The sequence below is a fragment of the Trichoderma virens genome (genome assembly GCF_000170995.1).
Source record: "Trichoderma virens Gv29-8 chromosome Unknown TRIVIscaffold_87, whole genome shotgun sequence".
In the NCBI taxonomy this organism is placed as follows: domain Eukaryota; kingdom Fungi; phylum Ascomycota; class Sordariomycetes; order Hypocreales; family Hypocreaceae; genus Trichoderma; species Trichoderma virens.
In genome coordinates, this window is record NW_014013662.1 from 1,102,034 (window position 1) to 1,118,696 (window position 16,663).

Here is a 16,663-nt window from a genome sequence, read left to right on the forward strand (position 1 = left end):
CAATGGGCATCCATTCAATGAAATAACACAGCACAGCACAACACAACACAGCCTCGTCTCCAAACAGTAACTCTCGAGATGATAACTCGACAGCCAGAGCGAGAGACACGGGCCAAAGGTCGAGGCAGCCTGCATGCCGAGGCAAGACAACGTACAAGGGCCTTTTTTTCTCCCACGAAGCGGCTTTCAGCGTCGCACCTTGTCCTCCAGTCGGGTGCAGACGAGAGTCCCCCATCCTTTCTTGAGTTTTTCATATTTCTCTTCTCATCCATTTCTCATCCATTGCCAAGAACAAAAAGACCCCTATCGCACAGCAAAAGCCAAGACAAAAGCCAAGACGAAAGCCAAGACGAGAAATATCCCAAAGCATCGATCGGGATTCTTCAATGCCACGCCCGCCCACTCCTCCCAAAAACCCCCAGAGATGCGGCAAGTGGGGATGCGCCGTTACAATAAAAGAAACGCGAGTCCGCTCTTTTTTGCCACCGCCACTCTTTTTCAGTGGAGTTATGATGGAGTCTAGAATCGATTTAAACTTCCCGAAAACCACTTACTCGTGCAAGCTCGTGGCAGTCTTCGGAGATGTGAGACTTTAAACCTCCAATTGCCGGATATATGCTACTCCGTAACTCGTAAAAGCGAACAAGAAGAATTGCCCTGTAGGTTCTCGCTGCTTGCCAAGAACGCACAAAGCTACTGCATGCTGCTGGTATCCTTTGTTCATTTTTCCTTGAACCAACGGTCTTGTGTTCTGCTGGGTTACCAAATTTCCGGCTTAAAACACCGCTTTCTCGACTCACAGGATCTAGCTCAACTAACATCAACAACAGCCTCAACCTTCCACAAGGCTCACACCAGAGCCAACCCCACCCTCCCCCGTATCTTGATCCGACATTTCGGGCTACAGGAAAAAGCAATATCCAAAAATAACAAACCGAAAAGCGTGAGAATTTCGATTGCAAATCTTGATCCCTCTCACCTCAGGTTACCCAAATATCTACATATGCAAGGGGACGTACGCCACCTGGATAAAACGGTGCTTCTGCCCTCGCACGACAATATACTCGGTATAACCAACAGCAAATTTTATTATATTAAACAACACGCATCCCATCCCATTCCCTTCCTCTTCAAAGCCTCAAGCATATCCAATCGCAGCTCTGCTTGGCAACAAATCCTGCAGGCACCAACATTCCATACACGTTCCGAACTAGAGCACGGATACCCCAAGGACATCCACCTTTGCTCTCGTGACCCAGCTCAATTTGCGTAATGCAAGTCATGCTTTATTTCTTCTTCTCATTACCATCTATCCCGAACATGGGAGAACCTTGTCACAATATGAGTTCATCAGGGTAGTTAGCGATATTATCATTCTGTCATAAAGTGCTTGTCATTGCCGCCGCCAACCGCGTAGAAAGCTTTTGACGCATGATGCCCCCCTTCTTTCATCCGCAATATACAGTATACACATCGTCGTCAAAGGACAAAAACAGGGCTCTAGGGCCTACTCCGTACATTCAATCCGACAGCAAGTCCAAAAAATGTAGTGGTATCCAAAGACGTGATTTCCCAAGTCCCAATGCCCTAACCAAACCAATGTCCGTGCCAACGCGTGGCGACGAACTCGTCCAAATGTCCAAGCTCCCTAAAATGGAAGGACAACAAGCAAGTCGTGCAAGCAAGTCGTGCATCTCGTTTGCTCAACACTTTCTCAGATGGTGTACATAAAGTCGGGGCGCATGTCGCCCATAGCCTCAATCTCCTTCTGCGTTTTGCCCTCGGTCCAGTGGTTTCGCTCTCCGTTCAGTCGTCTCTTGTTCTCTCGGCTGAGCAGCGTGGCCATCAAGATGCTGCCGCCAACCACACCAATAAACAGGTAGCCAATAATGGTGCCGTGGCCCTCCAGGTAGCGCGGTGCGTTGAAATAGATATTGCTGCTCACAACACCATTAATGTTGCCCCATCCAATGACAAAGCCCAGCACGATACCGCGCTTGTAGACGCCCTCGACGTTGTTGGCGACCCAGGCAATGGTGATGGGGATGCATGGGTAGATGCCCACAGCTCCCAGGAATGTGCCAGCATACTGCACGGCTGGGTTGGTCGACGCCATCAGCATGATGAAGCCCGCAATGCCAACGAGCGGGATGGTAATGTTGAAGATGGCTCTTCTTTGGATCTTGTCGGACCAGAGTCCTGCTGCGACGGTAGCAACGGCGGCCACGGCATAGGGCGGCACACTGAGCAGCTGATTCCTGATGACTGCAGTCTTGGTGGTGAACTTCATGTTCTGGATGATGGAAGGCAAAAACAGACTGAATGAGTACAGAGGCATCAGAGGACCCATGTAGATGAGCATGCCAACGTACGTCTTCCAGTCCTTGATGGCCGCCCAGAAGTATTCCATCTTGAAGGATTCGTGCTCAGCGGAGCTCTGCTTGTCCTGCTTGAGACGGTACAGCACACGCATGCGGTCGTCCTTGGACAGGAATTTGGCCTCATCGGGGAAGTCGTGCACCATGAAGAAGGAGATGACGCCAACGAGAATGGTCAATGCACCCTCGATGATGAAGATCCAGGCCCATCCAGCGATGCCTCTCTTGCCGTCCAGCTTCTCAATGGCAGCCGCAAGGAGACCTCCAAAGGAGCCGGCCAGGGCGGCGGCGGAGAAGAAGATGGACGCCCGGACACCGAATTCGTTACGCTTGTACCAGCACGAGAGGTAGTAGTTGACACCGGGAAACAGACCGGCCTCGGCAGCACCGAGGAACCATCGTGCAGCCATGAGGCCAGACCAGTTCTTGATAAAGCCCATTCCAAGCATGCATGCGCCCCAAAGAATGCTATTTGTCTTTGTTAGAATACCGAATAAATACAAGGGAACACGGTACTTGGCGGATACGTGACCGACGGGGTAGTGACTTACATGATGACGGGAATGAAGATGGAGGGGCGGGATCTCTTGAGCAAGAAATTGGCCAGAGCTTCAAAGATGGCATAGGAGATGAAGAAGATTGTGAGGGACGCATTGTATTGAGATGTCGTCATGGGAATGTCCTTGGTGAGGTTGGCCACCTTGGCGTTGCCGATGTTTGTGCGATCGAGGAAGCACATGAGATACAGAAGCGTGAGCTGGGACCAATTGTTAGCAGTCTGGCCTTGTATCGAGTAGCAGCGATTGCTAGCATCTCGGGAATCGGTTGCGTTTCAGGGCACAGCACAAAAGACGTACCCATGGGATGAGAGTCAAGTCCAGCTTCCGTAGTAATCGCCGTTCCTGTAAAGCATCAGTCAGTTGATGTCCCCCTTACAGTGCCAGTCATAAAGCTCAATAGCAAAAACAACTCACATTCGCCGCCCTCTCTTCATCAGACAAGCCCGCATCCGGGTCTACAATCTGGCCCTGGTCAATTACAACCTGGTCGCCCTCCGAATTGGAGATGGTGTCTGCGACCGGCACCTTTTCCGTGTCGCTCATGATGGGCAGATCTTTTTTGAACAAAACAGAAAGCCTCCACAATAAGAAAGAAATAAAAAAAAGAAAAATAAATTATGATTTACAAAAAAGACAAACAATAAGGAGCCGCAACCTCTCACAGGCTTTAAGCGAGAAAAAAAATAAAAGGAAGAGTAGAATTGGGGGAGGGGTGGTGGCCTTGGAGGAGGGAAAACACTCTGGTCCTGTGCTGCTGATCCGAGTCTTAGACAGACGGGCGGCAACCACCGGGTCTCTGGGCGTGTTAAGCGATTTATACAAAATGGGAGGCAGACAGGAACTGGGCGCCCTCGCGGATACCGTAAACCGATCCCGGGGAAAGGGAGGAGGGACGAGGAGAATTTCGGAGGATGGGGCGGGAGTTAATGTATGCTACTGTACTATATGCTAGCATGGCGTCGCATGTGTCCATATATACTCCGTCTTCGTAGCATTGGTATGCGTATACTTGGATGTACACGACGGGGGATCCGCAATTTCAGGAGCCAAAGCCTGAATCAAGGGTCGAAATGAATATGAGATGCAGTATGTAAGCCAATTGAGGCAAGGCTGTGTGATCAGAGGTGCAATGGAAGGCTGGGGGGTGGGTGTCACGACGACGATTGAATCCAAAAATGAAGAGCTAGGCAGGGATCGCATGCGGGGAGAGGCCCAGAAGTTTAGCTCAAGGATGTACGAGTAAGAAGAATGCCAGGATGATAGGCCATGCGGAGAAGTTGGGTCCGTCGTGGCCATGATAAGGGAGCTTGGCTCGTCACGGAAGGCCGTCGCTTTCTACTGTGCCAGTGGTGGACTTGAGGATAGGGAACTGATACGAAATACGCAGAGCCGGCGGTTGGAGTTTTTACTCTCGCCTGGCTTGTGGTTGATAAGGGTCAACGGTATTCGGTACACATTTCGCTGCTTCATACGTACTGTATCTGCAGCCAAGCGTAAGCAACAATCACTGTACAGGTACGGTCTCTTGGCTGTAATTACAAACTTCGGTTTGTCACCGAACGTCTGGGATATCGTGTTGGCGTTGGTGCTTCTCAAGTGGACAAAGCTTGACCACGCGGGAGGATGGGCGGCGGTAAGAACGCCACCTGGATAGTGACACTCTGTGATTGAGCGAGTCCGAGTAATGAGTCTTTCCCAATTCGTCTCCCTTTGCGTGCCTATGCTGCTGACAACCGAATCAATCGACGGCAATGGAGGATTGGAGTACGGCCGCCCCTCACCCAGGCATGGCCCTCCGTCATAAGTGGCTGTTGATGCCGGCTGTTCTCCATCAGCTCCGCCTTGACCCCAAACTGATGTGCATCCTTGTTTTGCGACTAATGCTTTAGTGACCTTGGAGAAGTTTGTCTGTGGGGCTTATAACCGATGTCAACTCTCCACTCTCTTCCCCCAAAAAAGCCCCGATGGCGACGGACGAGAGGAAGGGGAGTTGCTTCGAGTCGCGTTGAAATTGGGCTGTCCCAACACTGTATATACACACTCATACGGGAGGCGAAGAGTAGGGACGATATTTCGTTGGCAGGGAGCCAACAGGGCCCATCTCTTGTCGCGTCCTGTGTGAGGCCCCGAGCTCCCTGGCTGCCAGCATCCAACCGTGTCGACCTGGAATGCTCATGGGCCCAAGCATAGGCCGCGATGTAACCCGTGTGCTTTTCACCGCACTGTACTATTGCTGATGCACGCACACAACATAGCATCGTCCAGCAGTGCTCGACTAGCGCCAGGCAGAGTGGCCTGTGATGAGAAGCCAGGCAGGGGTTATCCGCGGTTTGGCCCAATGTGCCGTAGTTCAGAAGCCGTAGAATCTTCGTTCCATCTGCTCTAGACAAGCCTCGGCCCTGGCCCTCTAGGCAGCCCAGACTAGAGTCACTTGGATCACTACCAAGCCCAATCAGCGAAGCGAGCGTGCGAACAACGTTTGTTGGACCATTGCAAGGCACCTCTGCGCGATTCATGCTGCTGCTGTCTCGATGGAACGCTCATCCTTTGCTCCTTTCAGCAGGCCGTTTCCGAAGCACCCGAATGGCGATCGGGAACGGGAATCTGGCTGATGTCACAGTTGCACCAAGATGAGAAGAGCCGCGGAAGATGCATGCCGATGCTTGTCCTGTCCGCATCCAAGACCGACAGACAATCTACAGTACCTACATATGTATGCAACACGCAACGACTTCGAGGCAGAGCTGGAGCAGCTGGAGCAGCTGGAGCTACCCCACGCCCGCGGCTGTCGCCACTAAGATAAGCGATGGCTTTAAGCGCATTGCTAATTTGCGCTTGCGAGTAAGTCGAGGCCATGCTTCCAGCTCTTGAAGCTGGCGTCAGAGTTCTTGGCTGGGCCTGTGGTTTGTGTGCAACCATTTCAATGCCACGTTCTGTCTGTTGGATGGCTGCAGCTAAATCTCATGGGACGGAAGCCGGGGAGCACAAGGATGGAATATGTCCGAACGCCGGTTGGGCAAGTTGGAGCACTGTCATTGTCTGGTTATGCCCTACTGTAATCTGCTCGAGAGATTGACAGCAGTTGGGCGTTCTGATTCAATTTGATTTGATCTGACTGAGGAGGGGCATGATTGGCTGGTGCAGCAAAGCAGTTAGAGAGAAGAAAAAAGCAAAGAAAAGAAGCAAAACAGAAGCTCCGCTGTTGGTCGCTAAGCCCGTGCGTCAGTCAGTAACGGAGATTACTAATGTTCAAGATACGGAAGAAAGTTTCCCACCAGCGGCGATACTTGCTTACTCCGAACTGCAAATCGATAGTAGCGCGTGGTGGCTGACTTCAAGCTTGTTTCTCGAATTTCCACCCGCCACATGTCTGTCGCCATTATTCCCATCCATTCCTCCGCTAGCCACCCAGCCAAGAAGCGGGGGAGATCTTCATCTGCCGGCGCCAAGTTCCCTTCGAACGCCTCGGCCTCTGCTCGCCCGAGTCGCCAAATCGCAGCAATAATCAGCCCGCCCTCTCCGGTTCAACTCATGCCAAGCAGCCAAGCAGCCAGTACGCGGATCAAATCTGGAGCCCGTCTCTACGCTCTTTTCAGCATCAACACCAAAAACAACTAAAAAATACCAATGAATGGACAAAAGTGACATATATTGCCATATTAATCGTAACCACGTAGTTCAGCAGCAACGCCATCCGGATAAATCAGACGGCGTTTGGCCTTTAGTTCAGCCACCACTACGGGAGCGCACATGCAAGCAAAAAAGGCGCCAAAATAGAACAAAAACCACAGCGGACACAGCGGACACAGCGCCATCTCGTCTCCCCTGCCATCTCGGCGATGCCGCATATCGACGGCTGTTCGTCTAAATTCGGCCAAATTCGCAAAGACTGTACACGTCCTCCTTGCAGGATATCGCCTTGACAAACAATACACCATCCCTGCTATGTTTGCCGAGTGGACGGATCTGGCAGGTTTGCTCGAGGCGTCTCCTGGCATTGGGAAAGGCAGTCGCTAAAAATCCAATACAGCCACGTGGAACCCATCGACTATTGAATCCTTTTCCTTGTCCTGCAACACCCCATCACGCAAGTATCAGTGTGCCGTCTACCTCAAAGAGTCAGGCCTCGTCGTGATTAACCATGTGCAGAGAGATGCTGACGCTACCTCTCCTTCTCCCCAAATCTTCCATTGGCTCCCAACAAGAATCCAGTGGGCTCGACAACAGAATCTACATCATACCTGTTCCACAGATTGGATACTAATTGTGCCAAGACAACATGATATATGATGCTAAACTAGTGGTGCCCGGAGTACAAGCGTGTAGGCCCGCCAGAGCCGTGACCGTCGCACCGTCTTGTCCAAGGCTGCTTCTCCGGTTGCACGGATCTTTTTTGCTCTGCTATCAACTGCTAGACATTTCACTTCATCCGCGGACTCGAGCTGAACATTTTAGTAATTCTATCCAGCTGTTTGTAGAATAGCCGAGGGGGGCTAGGTCCATCTTCTTTTGCTGTGAAAGAGTTAGTTTGTTCTTCGCCCCTTTTTACCCAGCGTAGTACAGCAACATGCAAATTCCAGCATGACTTGGTCAGTCCACCAATAGACACCCTTAGAGACAATAGCTGTATACGACATCCCTGAAAGCTGAAAGCCACTCAATACAATGTCGTAACTCAACATGCCGTCTATCCCGAGTTGAGCTTCGGTCGGTCGCGTTTTGGGGCCTGCGCGTGATTACAATAGAGGGAGAACAGAGCACAAAGCCAGAATCCTTATAACCTATTTTGCGGCGGTGTCTCAATCCATACATCAAGCATGTAAGCGTCTCATATTACACAACATTAAACGCATAGACGCTCCATCAGCGGAGATTTCTGTTATGGCCAATGCTGTGGACATTTCACAACACAGCCAGGCCAATAAGAAGAAGAAAATAAGACGCTTCCTTGTGATAATTGCAAGGGTTTAAGATGATTACTTCACGTGGGTACAGCAGGACAGTACGGTTGTTCTTGGCAGAAGTGCCACCTTGTTGCCAGTGAGAATATCTCGCGAGGATACAAGGCAGAGAGATAATTAAATTACTCAACAATCTATCTCACTAGGCATTCACTGACACTAGAAATCCTAGCATAATGCGTCCAGCATTGTAGTCTGACTAGTTGAGTATTTTAAAAACGCATCAAAACACCTTGAAGGGCGCGCCTTGTTGGCTGGTGTCCATGTTCAGGGGGGTTGAGCATCATCACGGCTGGCCACATGCGCAGTGCGTGGTGAATTATGTAATATCTAATCAACATCTTACGAGATGGAGATACAATCTCTGGGGCTCCTGATACATTCGATTTCATCCCGCGCGAAGATGTATGTAGATCGGTAAGAAACGCAGCCTTTTCGGCAATCTGTTGTGATGATGACGGGGGATGTCGGAACAAGTTCGTGCTTTCTTAGATGAGTACCAAGATTCCGTCTTAGCCGAACCATCATGACAGTATGCAGTAAGTCTTCGTCTAAGAGACAGTGTAAACTACCATGCCAAGAAAGGACTTACTATACGTATGTAGCATGATCGACTGGCGTATTGACGCAGCCGTCTAGAACCGACGGCACGTCAGAGGAACTGCCACCTATTCGTTCGCACATTCATAAAGCCAATACTGTTCAAGTTCTCATTTTCTGATTTATTAGCTCTACTTGATTTGGTCTATCTATGCCCCTCCGCATAGAAATCAATCTCAATAATAACAACACTTTGAAAGCATGGGTAGGGACAATCCTCGTGAAGAGAGCCACTAAATAGCTAGAACATACATGAAGCATAGAGAGAGTGATGTGGACGAGAGGAACCTGTAGGCACAAGAATTCTCTTTAGAAGAGAGCGTACTGGATTGCTTCATCGAAGCATATGCTCAATCATCCCCTAGCCATCGTAGACACTCGCATTATAGAAACAGTGATTCAATATTCATATTTATTCACATAATACAAGTTCATTTATAATCTCTCAGTGATCTCAGCCCCAAGATCTAGAGGCCAAATAATTGTTACATCTAAATACACATCGGTCACAACATCGACCATCCAAAGCATCTTATCTATGAACCCTCCAAACTCACAAAATACTCAAACAATCCAATCCCAACACCATCACACACCGTATCCACTCAAAGAAAAAAATTCGTTCTAAAAAAATAAAAAGTCTTCCATCTCACCACTCAATAAGTACATCCAATTCCGTAAACCAAGCCAATCCATCAAATTAAACACCCCCCAATTCCACACTCGTTCAGCGCACAACCGCCACGTATAGGCACTAAAAAGAACGCACATTTCAACTTGCGACCTTAGCTCAGCTGGGAGAGCGTCAGACTGAAGTTTCCAACTCAGTCATTCAATTGATATCTGAAGGTCGTGTGTTCGATCCACACAGGTCGCATGGTTTTTTTTGTCTTTTTTTTTTGCTCGTTTCTTTTTTCTGTTGACGAGTTCGATTATCATCCTTTTTTGTGCCTTTTTACATCAACCATCGCTCTTCGAATTACATCTCATTATGACTCATTTAGATCTTCACAATCATGCATGTATTCAAGTTTATTTCCACAACGACAAACCTTCAAAGGCGCCACGCATTCTTACCAAGTCAACACGTGGTGGCGTTCTCACGTCTCAATCTTAACTCAACATCAATTCACCTCACTCACAAAAGCTTAGACTAAATGCCCCGTTATGTATAGAAATAATTATCAATACTCAATTATCGTTATCCTAATCCTTATCCAAACCGCCACTAGATTTCCCCCGCAGGGCCAGGGCATGCCAGACAGAACCAAGCGGCGCGCGCAAGCCATGCCGTATATGCGTATATGCGCGCGACAACTGTAATGAGAGAGAGAGAGAGAGAGGAAGAGAGGGAAGCATTATATACAGAAACCTCATATCAGCCAAAATTAACAGCCCTCTCTGGATCGAGTATAAAAACGGTGTGCCACGTCCACAGATGCGAAAATGGGAAGAATGCAGCTGGTAAATAAAAATAAATAAAGTTCTCGGGGCAAAAATGTCGTATGTATATATTCAAGCTTCCATTTGTTCTTTAACTTCCTCCACACACACACACGCCAAAACACTTAAATAGCCAAAAAATATTCGTTGCAGTATAAATCCAGGGAGCGTGATCGCCACGCCTATTCATTTACTGGCCGGGGAGGCCGTGGGGGATAGGGAAGCGGCGTCCGCGCTGGGCGGCCTGGGCACGGTGCCTTGAGCGCTGGCCGTACTTGGGGAGCTGGTCGACGGCGCTGGGCAGGGTGACGTTGGCGGTCTCGAGGTCGATGGAAAGGCTGGGAACGCTCTCGATGGGGATGGATTGTCCAGAGCGCTAAACATCGGGTCAGTATATACTCCTATATCTAGAGCCAGATTAAGCAATTGGGGGGAGCTTACAGTGAGAATCTCAACTTCGATATCGCTGGAAAAGGCCTGGACGGCGTTGCGGCCGCCACCGTGCAGGAGGCTCTCCATGGGGGTGTCGACAGTGAAACCACCGTTGACCAAGCCCTCAGCAGGGAGCATCATGACGATCAAGCTACCAGCCTTCTGGCCAGCAACATAGACGTTGATTTCGGCGGGGCGAGTCGGGATCTCGGTGACGTTGACGGAGATCTTGGCGAAGTAACGAGTCTTGACGAGATCCGAGGCGCGGATCTCGCGCTTTCCGGAGGAGTTGGGTCCGTACAGCTGGTTGATGATGGTGGTGACGCCGGACTTGATCTGAGCCTGAGTCTTGGACCAGTACTCGATGCCCTTGTAAGAGTAACCCATGCCCTGGATGCTCTTGACGGTGTTGGAGGTGTGGAACTGGCCGTTGGCTTGGTAGAAAGGCTGCAGAGGAGAGTTGGGGGTGATGGTGGCACCGGTCTTGCTGTTGAATCGAGATTGACCCTTGTAGGAGGCAGTGAAGATGGGCGAGTTGGGCATGATGGCCTCCCAGAAAGCCCACATGCGGTCAACGTTGGAGTGGTGCATGAAGCTTTATTGCATTGTCAGCTTTTTAAACTATCCTCGATTTGAGTGCTTTCCAACTTACAACAGAGGGTCGAAACCAGAGTAGTCAGGAGCAAGGAACTGGTTGCCGCAAGCACCGTCCCAGTGGATGGCGTTGTGGATCTGCTCAACGTTGATGCCGGGGCCGCTGGTGGAAGCGAAATCGGCAAAGTTTTGAGAGTTGGTCAGAACGTCGTACTACGCATCGTGTTAGAAAGTGCTCGCAGAGAGAGAGAGAGACAGAGATGGGCTGAATGGAATCCGATCAAAGACACATACAATCCAGGACTTGTAAGGACGAGCAGCCAGGTTGGCGTTGGCGGTGTTGGGGTAGTTCTGCTGGGGCGAAGGGCAGCGAATGGTGTGGTCTTGGCCACCGCCATTGAACTCGCCGTAAGAGCCGCTCATGGCAATGTGAGGGTAGTAGAAAGTGCGAAGAGGGTTGGTGTAGTCGACGGACTTGAGGCCGCTGCCGTTGGGAACGTTGATCTTGAGCGTGTTGGGGACGGTGCACGCAGGGACGGTGCTGTCGGCAGCCCAATCCCAGTAGGGGGCTCGCAGGCTGGCCGCAGCCGCCTGGTACTGGGCGCGAACTGCAGCGGGATATCCATTGGCGATGCCCTTGGCGATGGAGACCAAAGCTTGCTGTAGGAAGAGGTCAGCCTTTTACCCTTTGCGACCACATGTACAAAGCACAGGATCACCATACCTCGAAGAGCAGGACGTAGGGGCGGTGCCAGCTGATGAAGATGTCCTCCTAAAGGATGTGTTAGAAGACAACAATGGCCATGTATAGTCAACAGGCAAAAGAACATACACCGTGAGGGCAGTATCCCAACCAGCCATCGCCAGTCTTGCCTCCGGCCTTGTTGTACTCAATGTACGGTGCGCCGTGGATGCCTAACTCGTGTCACTAAAAGCTCCGAGAGTCATGTCACCTCGCAGGAGGAAGACGACTTACCGGCAATCTGGAAGAAGCTGTATGGGTCGTGGGAATCCAGCTTGGACATGTTATACATGGCCTGAACGTAGAGATCCCTATTACACGCACATGTGAGCCCCCGGGATTCGTCATTTCCCACGTCTCTATGCGACTGGAACATCCAATGGCTCTTTTTTTTTTTTTTCGGCAGAGGGGCTCTCTTACCATTGCGGTCCCGATTTGACGAGGTCATTAATATTTTGTCTCAGCGGTACGGCAGCACCAGAAGCAACGGGAACACCAGTGACGGGGATGTGTGTTGTGCCCTGTGCGAGTGAAACGGCGGCAAAGGCCAGCGCCGAAACGGAAACTTGCAATAACATGATTGCGTTTGGGAATTAGAAAAAAACGAGCGTGAGGCTTAGGGAGCGTAAAACGAGTGAAAGGGGGAGAATCCGCGAGGAAAGAAGGTGGGAAAATCTGAAGCGAGAGACAAGAAAAAGAGGCGCGCCCCTTGAACGGAATGAAAGCGAGTTCCCTTCCCTAAAGCAGGTCGGTTCTTCCTGTTACGGAGGAGTGCAAACGACCGGAGGTTGATATATATAACTAACCAACGGAGCGAGTTATACCATGTAATAGGGATAGAGCGGGAGGGATTCGCCAGGATGGTCAGGATGGTCAGGGGTGGGAAAAGCAGCAGGCTTGACATTTTTGTATTATTTTATTTGCTTTGGGCTTCTTGGGATTAGTTGCCGGATCGTCCACCCCACTCACACGAGCACACAGGGTCGAATCCTACTACAGCTACATGACTGGTACAGCATACAAGGCGCCGGGAACTCGGTAGCAAGCAGGCAAACGGAGAGAGAGTGTGTGAGGGAGGTCGATGGCTTGTCCTCGTGCTCCACGCCGTTGGCCAAGCCATCCATGGATCTCTCTGCCTTGGCTCCCTGTTGTTGAGGCTGGCCGGCCTCCATCCTTGAATAGTCTTTCTTTTTTTGGTCCTTTTTCCCTCTCGTCGTGTCCGCTTCCCACGCGGCAAAGTACCAGGCCAGTCCGACGTACCTTGTCAAGGGAGGGAAAGCGAAAGGGATGGGGCCTCCTTCGTGGAGACACTCTGGGAGCAGCGCCACGCCGGGCTTGGGGACCCAATGCAAACCAATCCAATGCAAAGTCCTCGAACGGTAGCATCAGGCCAGGGCTGGACACGATACGAGGCCCATGATCCAATCCCGCAGCTGTGCGGCGAGGCCAGTCGGCTCCAGCCTGGATTCGGGCTTAGTGCCAGGGTCCGGGACAGGCGCCGTCGAAACGTGCCAGTCCAGAAGTGGGAATTGGCAGGCCTCGAGGAGATTTCAGGGCACAGGTGGTGTGCGGGGAGGCTCCATTGTTTGTTTCCTCAGGGCCCAAGTCGGGATTCGTTCGTTTCGCGCGAAGATCGGACGGTCGTGACGGATGGAGGGGGATGGGCGCGATGGGCGATGCGCTGGCCTGAGACACGGTCGCCGGCGAAGCGCCGACCAGCTTTTCTGCTGCGGCTTACGGCGTATGTACTTTTGTGCAGATGAAAGAGTCCTCGTACCCGTCCATACCTCCATACATCCATAGGCGCCAGAGAGCCGTACATATTACATAGTACGATGATGATGCTCCCTTTTCAGCTCTTGGTGTCCTCGTTCGGGAATACGGCTCACGTCGACGAAGGGGGTTTTGGGTGCTCCCTTGGGCATAGCGCCGAGAGCCGAGAGTTGATGACAGGCCAGGGATGCAAAAGCCAAGAAGCCTCCCAGGGAGAACAATTGCTGTGCTGTTAAGTTTTTTTTTTAGTCTATCTCGGAGCCAAAGCTTGAATTATGCTTGGCTTCAGCGCGAGTGAGCGTGTGTGTGCAGCACCGTGCCAAGTCAGCAGCAGCAGCAGCAGCAGCAGAAGCATCTCGAGGCCTTGTTCACGAGCTCTTCCCTCAACACCAACACACAACACATCAATGGATCAATGGATCCCTCGAAACTGTAACGGTACTGTGCTGTACCCGTACTCGATGCGCGCCATCCAACTAGCGGTACAGCAGAGTAGCAGCCACCGCGTGTCGGACAGCAGGATGGAACCAGGCCTGCCCTTGAACCTTGGCCACGGCAATGCAAGCGATACAGTAGCAACGTCTCCGTCTCCGCCTCACCGTCTGTCGATCCGATATGTTTGTTTTGTGTCGCTATGCTTTGTCGCTATGCAAACATGTGATATTAGATGTCAAGCGGTAGGGCGAGCGCAGGGAAAGCCCAGCTCCAGTTGTAGCTCCAGCTCCAGCTCCTCGGCCCTCGTCTTTCCGCACCCGCGCACGCATTGGCCTCTGGGCTGAAGCTCCGATAGTTGCAATTAGTGCGATTGCAGCATGGACGAGTACTGTACATAGTACACCAGCAGTAGTTATAGCGTACTACAGTAGTGCTTCAACTCGCACATCGTCAATTCGATTGCACTGCATATTGGCCGTGCGCGTGATAATTTTAGAAGCACAGTTGAGAGTTAAAATTACGCAGACGGGCCAGCGGTGGTGGCGCTACGTGCCTGGTCTGGTCTCGGAACCGGCACCCTCGGAGGGACCGGTTTTGCACAGACTATCAAGCAATAGTCACGGAATCGAAGCTCCAATGGAAGACACTAGAGGCCGATTTTAATTTATTAAGCCTCGCCTGGCTAAAAGCAATACGAAGGAAGAGGAATGCAACATTTATCGAATCTAAGTGTAAGTGTAAATTATCTTACACGAGCACTGGCAGAGTACCTTACTCACTTACTTAGGAGTTCTCGCCCGAGAATATACTGTAGTAGCAGCACTAGCACTAGACTCGTCTTTTCAAAGGGGCCAAACCTTCAACTGAATCATGCATTGTTACCGTCAACATCACAGTTCGCATCAACTGAGATCCGTCACCGCCACGCTAGCAATTCAAAACACTTTCTTCTTTTTTATCTTACAGCCAACCTCCATCGAGTGTAGTTTACCCCCTGCCGCCCTTGTCTGAGACACGAACCCACATCAACTGAACACCAATGGGTCCAGTGGCTGAACGATCTGAACCCAAGCTGTCATCGGGAAGCCCACAGTGTTTTGTGGCAAGTCTTTCTTTCATGGACGGCAAGACGGTCAGGTGAGCGGGAACTTGGAGCAGCCTGTGCTCATCTGAGACTCAACGGCTTAGGTAGCTCTTGGACAGATTATGTCAGTTGGAATGCTTCCATGTCTCTTGTTTACTAACTCTAACTACATCTTCTTCTGCTGAACCGTAGCAGACTCATGAACAGCACAGCTAGTCAGTTCAGTATAAATCAGCCTAGGCTATGGGTCGTCGCCTCTCAGGGGAACAGTGCAGCTCTGCAGCGCCATTGATTGGCTGCTTCCAACCACCGCCTGCATGAATGGCTGCCAATTGGCTGCAATTTCGCCCATGGCATGAAACGGGAATCTGGCCAGACAGCATGTACAAGCACATGCACCCGTACGAGTATATACGAAGCAGGCATTGCTCGTACGAGTAATATTCCAGATCGGGGGGCCCTGTCAGCTGCCCATGAAGAGGCCCGTCAATCGCAATCATCTAGAAGCCCGCTGGAAAAATCTCCTGGGCCTCTTCGCTTACTCTTGGCCATTACCACTTTTACCCCATACAAATCCAATAAAGCGCCTAAAGTGCCCAAGGTAGTGGTGACACATACACATGAGAGAGCGCGCTGCCTACGAAGTGAGCACCGGTCTAGACGATTCATCATCAAGAAGCAGCTCAAGGCCAAATACCAGCACCCATCACGAGCCCAATCCATGTATAGCAGGTAATCAGCACCACTGCATAAACGAAACGGCTCTCTCAATGCCTCTCCCCCACCCGCTTGGGCACAAATACGAACTGACGAAATTGCGTGTAACAGATGTTCCCCCCCAAGTTGCCAAGCTAGCTCCAACGGCAATGAGAATCCGAAATCCCAGCTTCATCGGGGGAAACTCATTCCATTACCAATTCGCACATCCTTCTTTCAGTCATCTCGCTGCTGTTTTCCCCCCTTCGTATTGTATTGGGCGGGCAGTTCCGAATCTGGCATCAATCATCGCATGACACCACCGATAATCCTCACAGCTGAAAAACTCTATCACCATGATCCAAACACCTTTCAGCTGAACACATGCATACAACCCATCCCAATTGTAGCTTCGCCCAGGTCCAACTATCCCCAAATCTAAATCTGACCTTATGCACAACTACATCAATGGCCCAAAAAAATTCACAACTGCAGCTCCCTTCCGCTCGCTACCCCTCACGGTGGCAAAGCCTCCTCCCGCGGCACCTGTTTTTTTCCCTTCCTCAGCTCAGGCCATACTCAATCCCTTTAAGCTTACATCGTATTACCTCCATCCCCTCCGCTTCGTGGCGCCGGTAGTTCGCCCTGCTTCTCTTTTTCTCTGGTGCCTCACCGTTCTTGTGGCGTCTACAAGCAAGACACACTGGTGCTCTAATACATACCAAAGCCCATTGTTTGGACCGGCTGAGCTGGCAACTCCACGTGAACTAGCCTGACACGATCATGCCACAGCCAATATGCTTTTTCCCCAATCCCAACCTTGCTAGTTTTTAGAGTTGACGTCAAAGACTTTGATTCAACTCTAGCGGAACTTGTTTCCATCGGGATATGATCGTCCGTCATACACAACCCGTGCGCTAAAAAAAACCGTACGGCAGGGAGAAAGAAAAACCACCAAGAGACTC

At 50.9% G+C, this 16,663-nt stretch overlaps 3 protein-coding genes across 3 annotated transcripts; 1 reads left to right on the forward strand and 2 right to left on the reverse strand.

Moving 5' to 3' along the window:
• Positions 1-1,714: 1,714 nt before the first annotated feature.
• Positions 1,715-7,620, reverse strand: TRIVIDRAFT_57921 (uncharacterized protein; the record flags this gene model as incomplete). Its single annotated transcript, XM_014096921.1, has 6 exons — positions 1,715-2,846; positions 2,930-3,135; positions 3,236-3,280; positions 3,353-3,400; positions 7,564-7,568; positions 7,596-7,620. The coding sequence occupies 6 exons, from the start codon at positions 7,618-7,620 to the stop codon at positions 1,715-1,717; spliced, it is 1,461 nt and encodes a 486-aa protein (XP_013952396.1).
• A 2,050-nt stretch (positions 7,621-9,670) lies between these two features.
• On the reverse strand, positions 9,671-12,572 carry TRIVIDRAFT_76576 (uncharacterized protein; the record flags this gene model as incomplete). Its single annotated transcript, XM_014096922.1, has 8 exons — positions 9,671-10,318; positions 10,384-10,969; positions 11,027-11,181; positions 11,263-11,628; positions 11,693-11,740; positions 11,801-11,883; positions 11,945-12,021; positions 12,131-12,572. 8 exons carry the CDS (start codon positions 12,286-12,288, stop codon positions 10,133-10,135), a joined length of 1,659 nt encoding a protein of 552 aa, XP_013952397.1.
• A 2,556-nt stretch (positions 12,573-15,128) lies between these two features.
• On the forward strand, positions 15,129-16,253 carry TRIVIDRAFT_187163 (uncharacterized protein; the record flags this gene model as incomplete). The annotated part of the gene is made up of 1 exon (XM_014096923.1): positions 15,129-16,253. One exon carries the CDS (start codon positions 15,358-15,360, stop codon positions 15,736-15,738), a length of 381 nt encoding a protein of 126 aa, XP_013952398.1.
• Between the last annotated feature and the right edge of the window lie 410 nt (positions 16,254-16,663).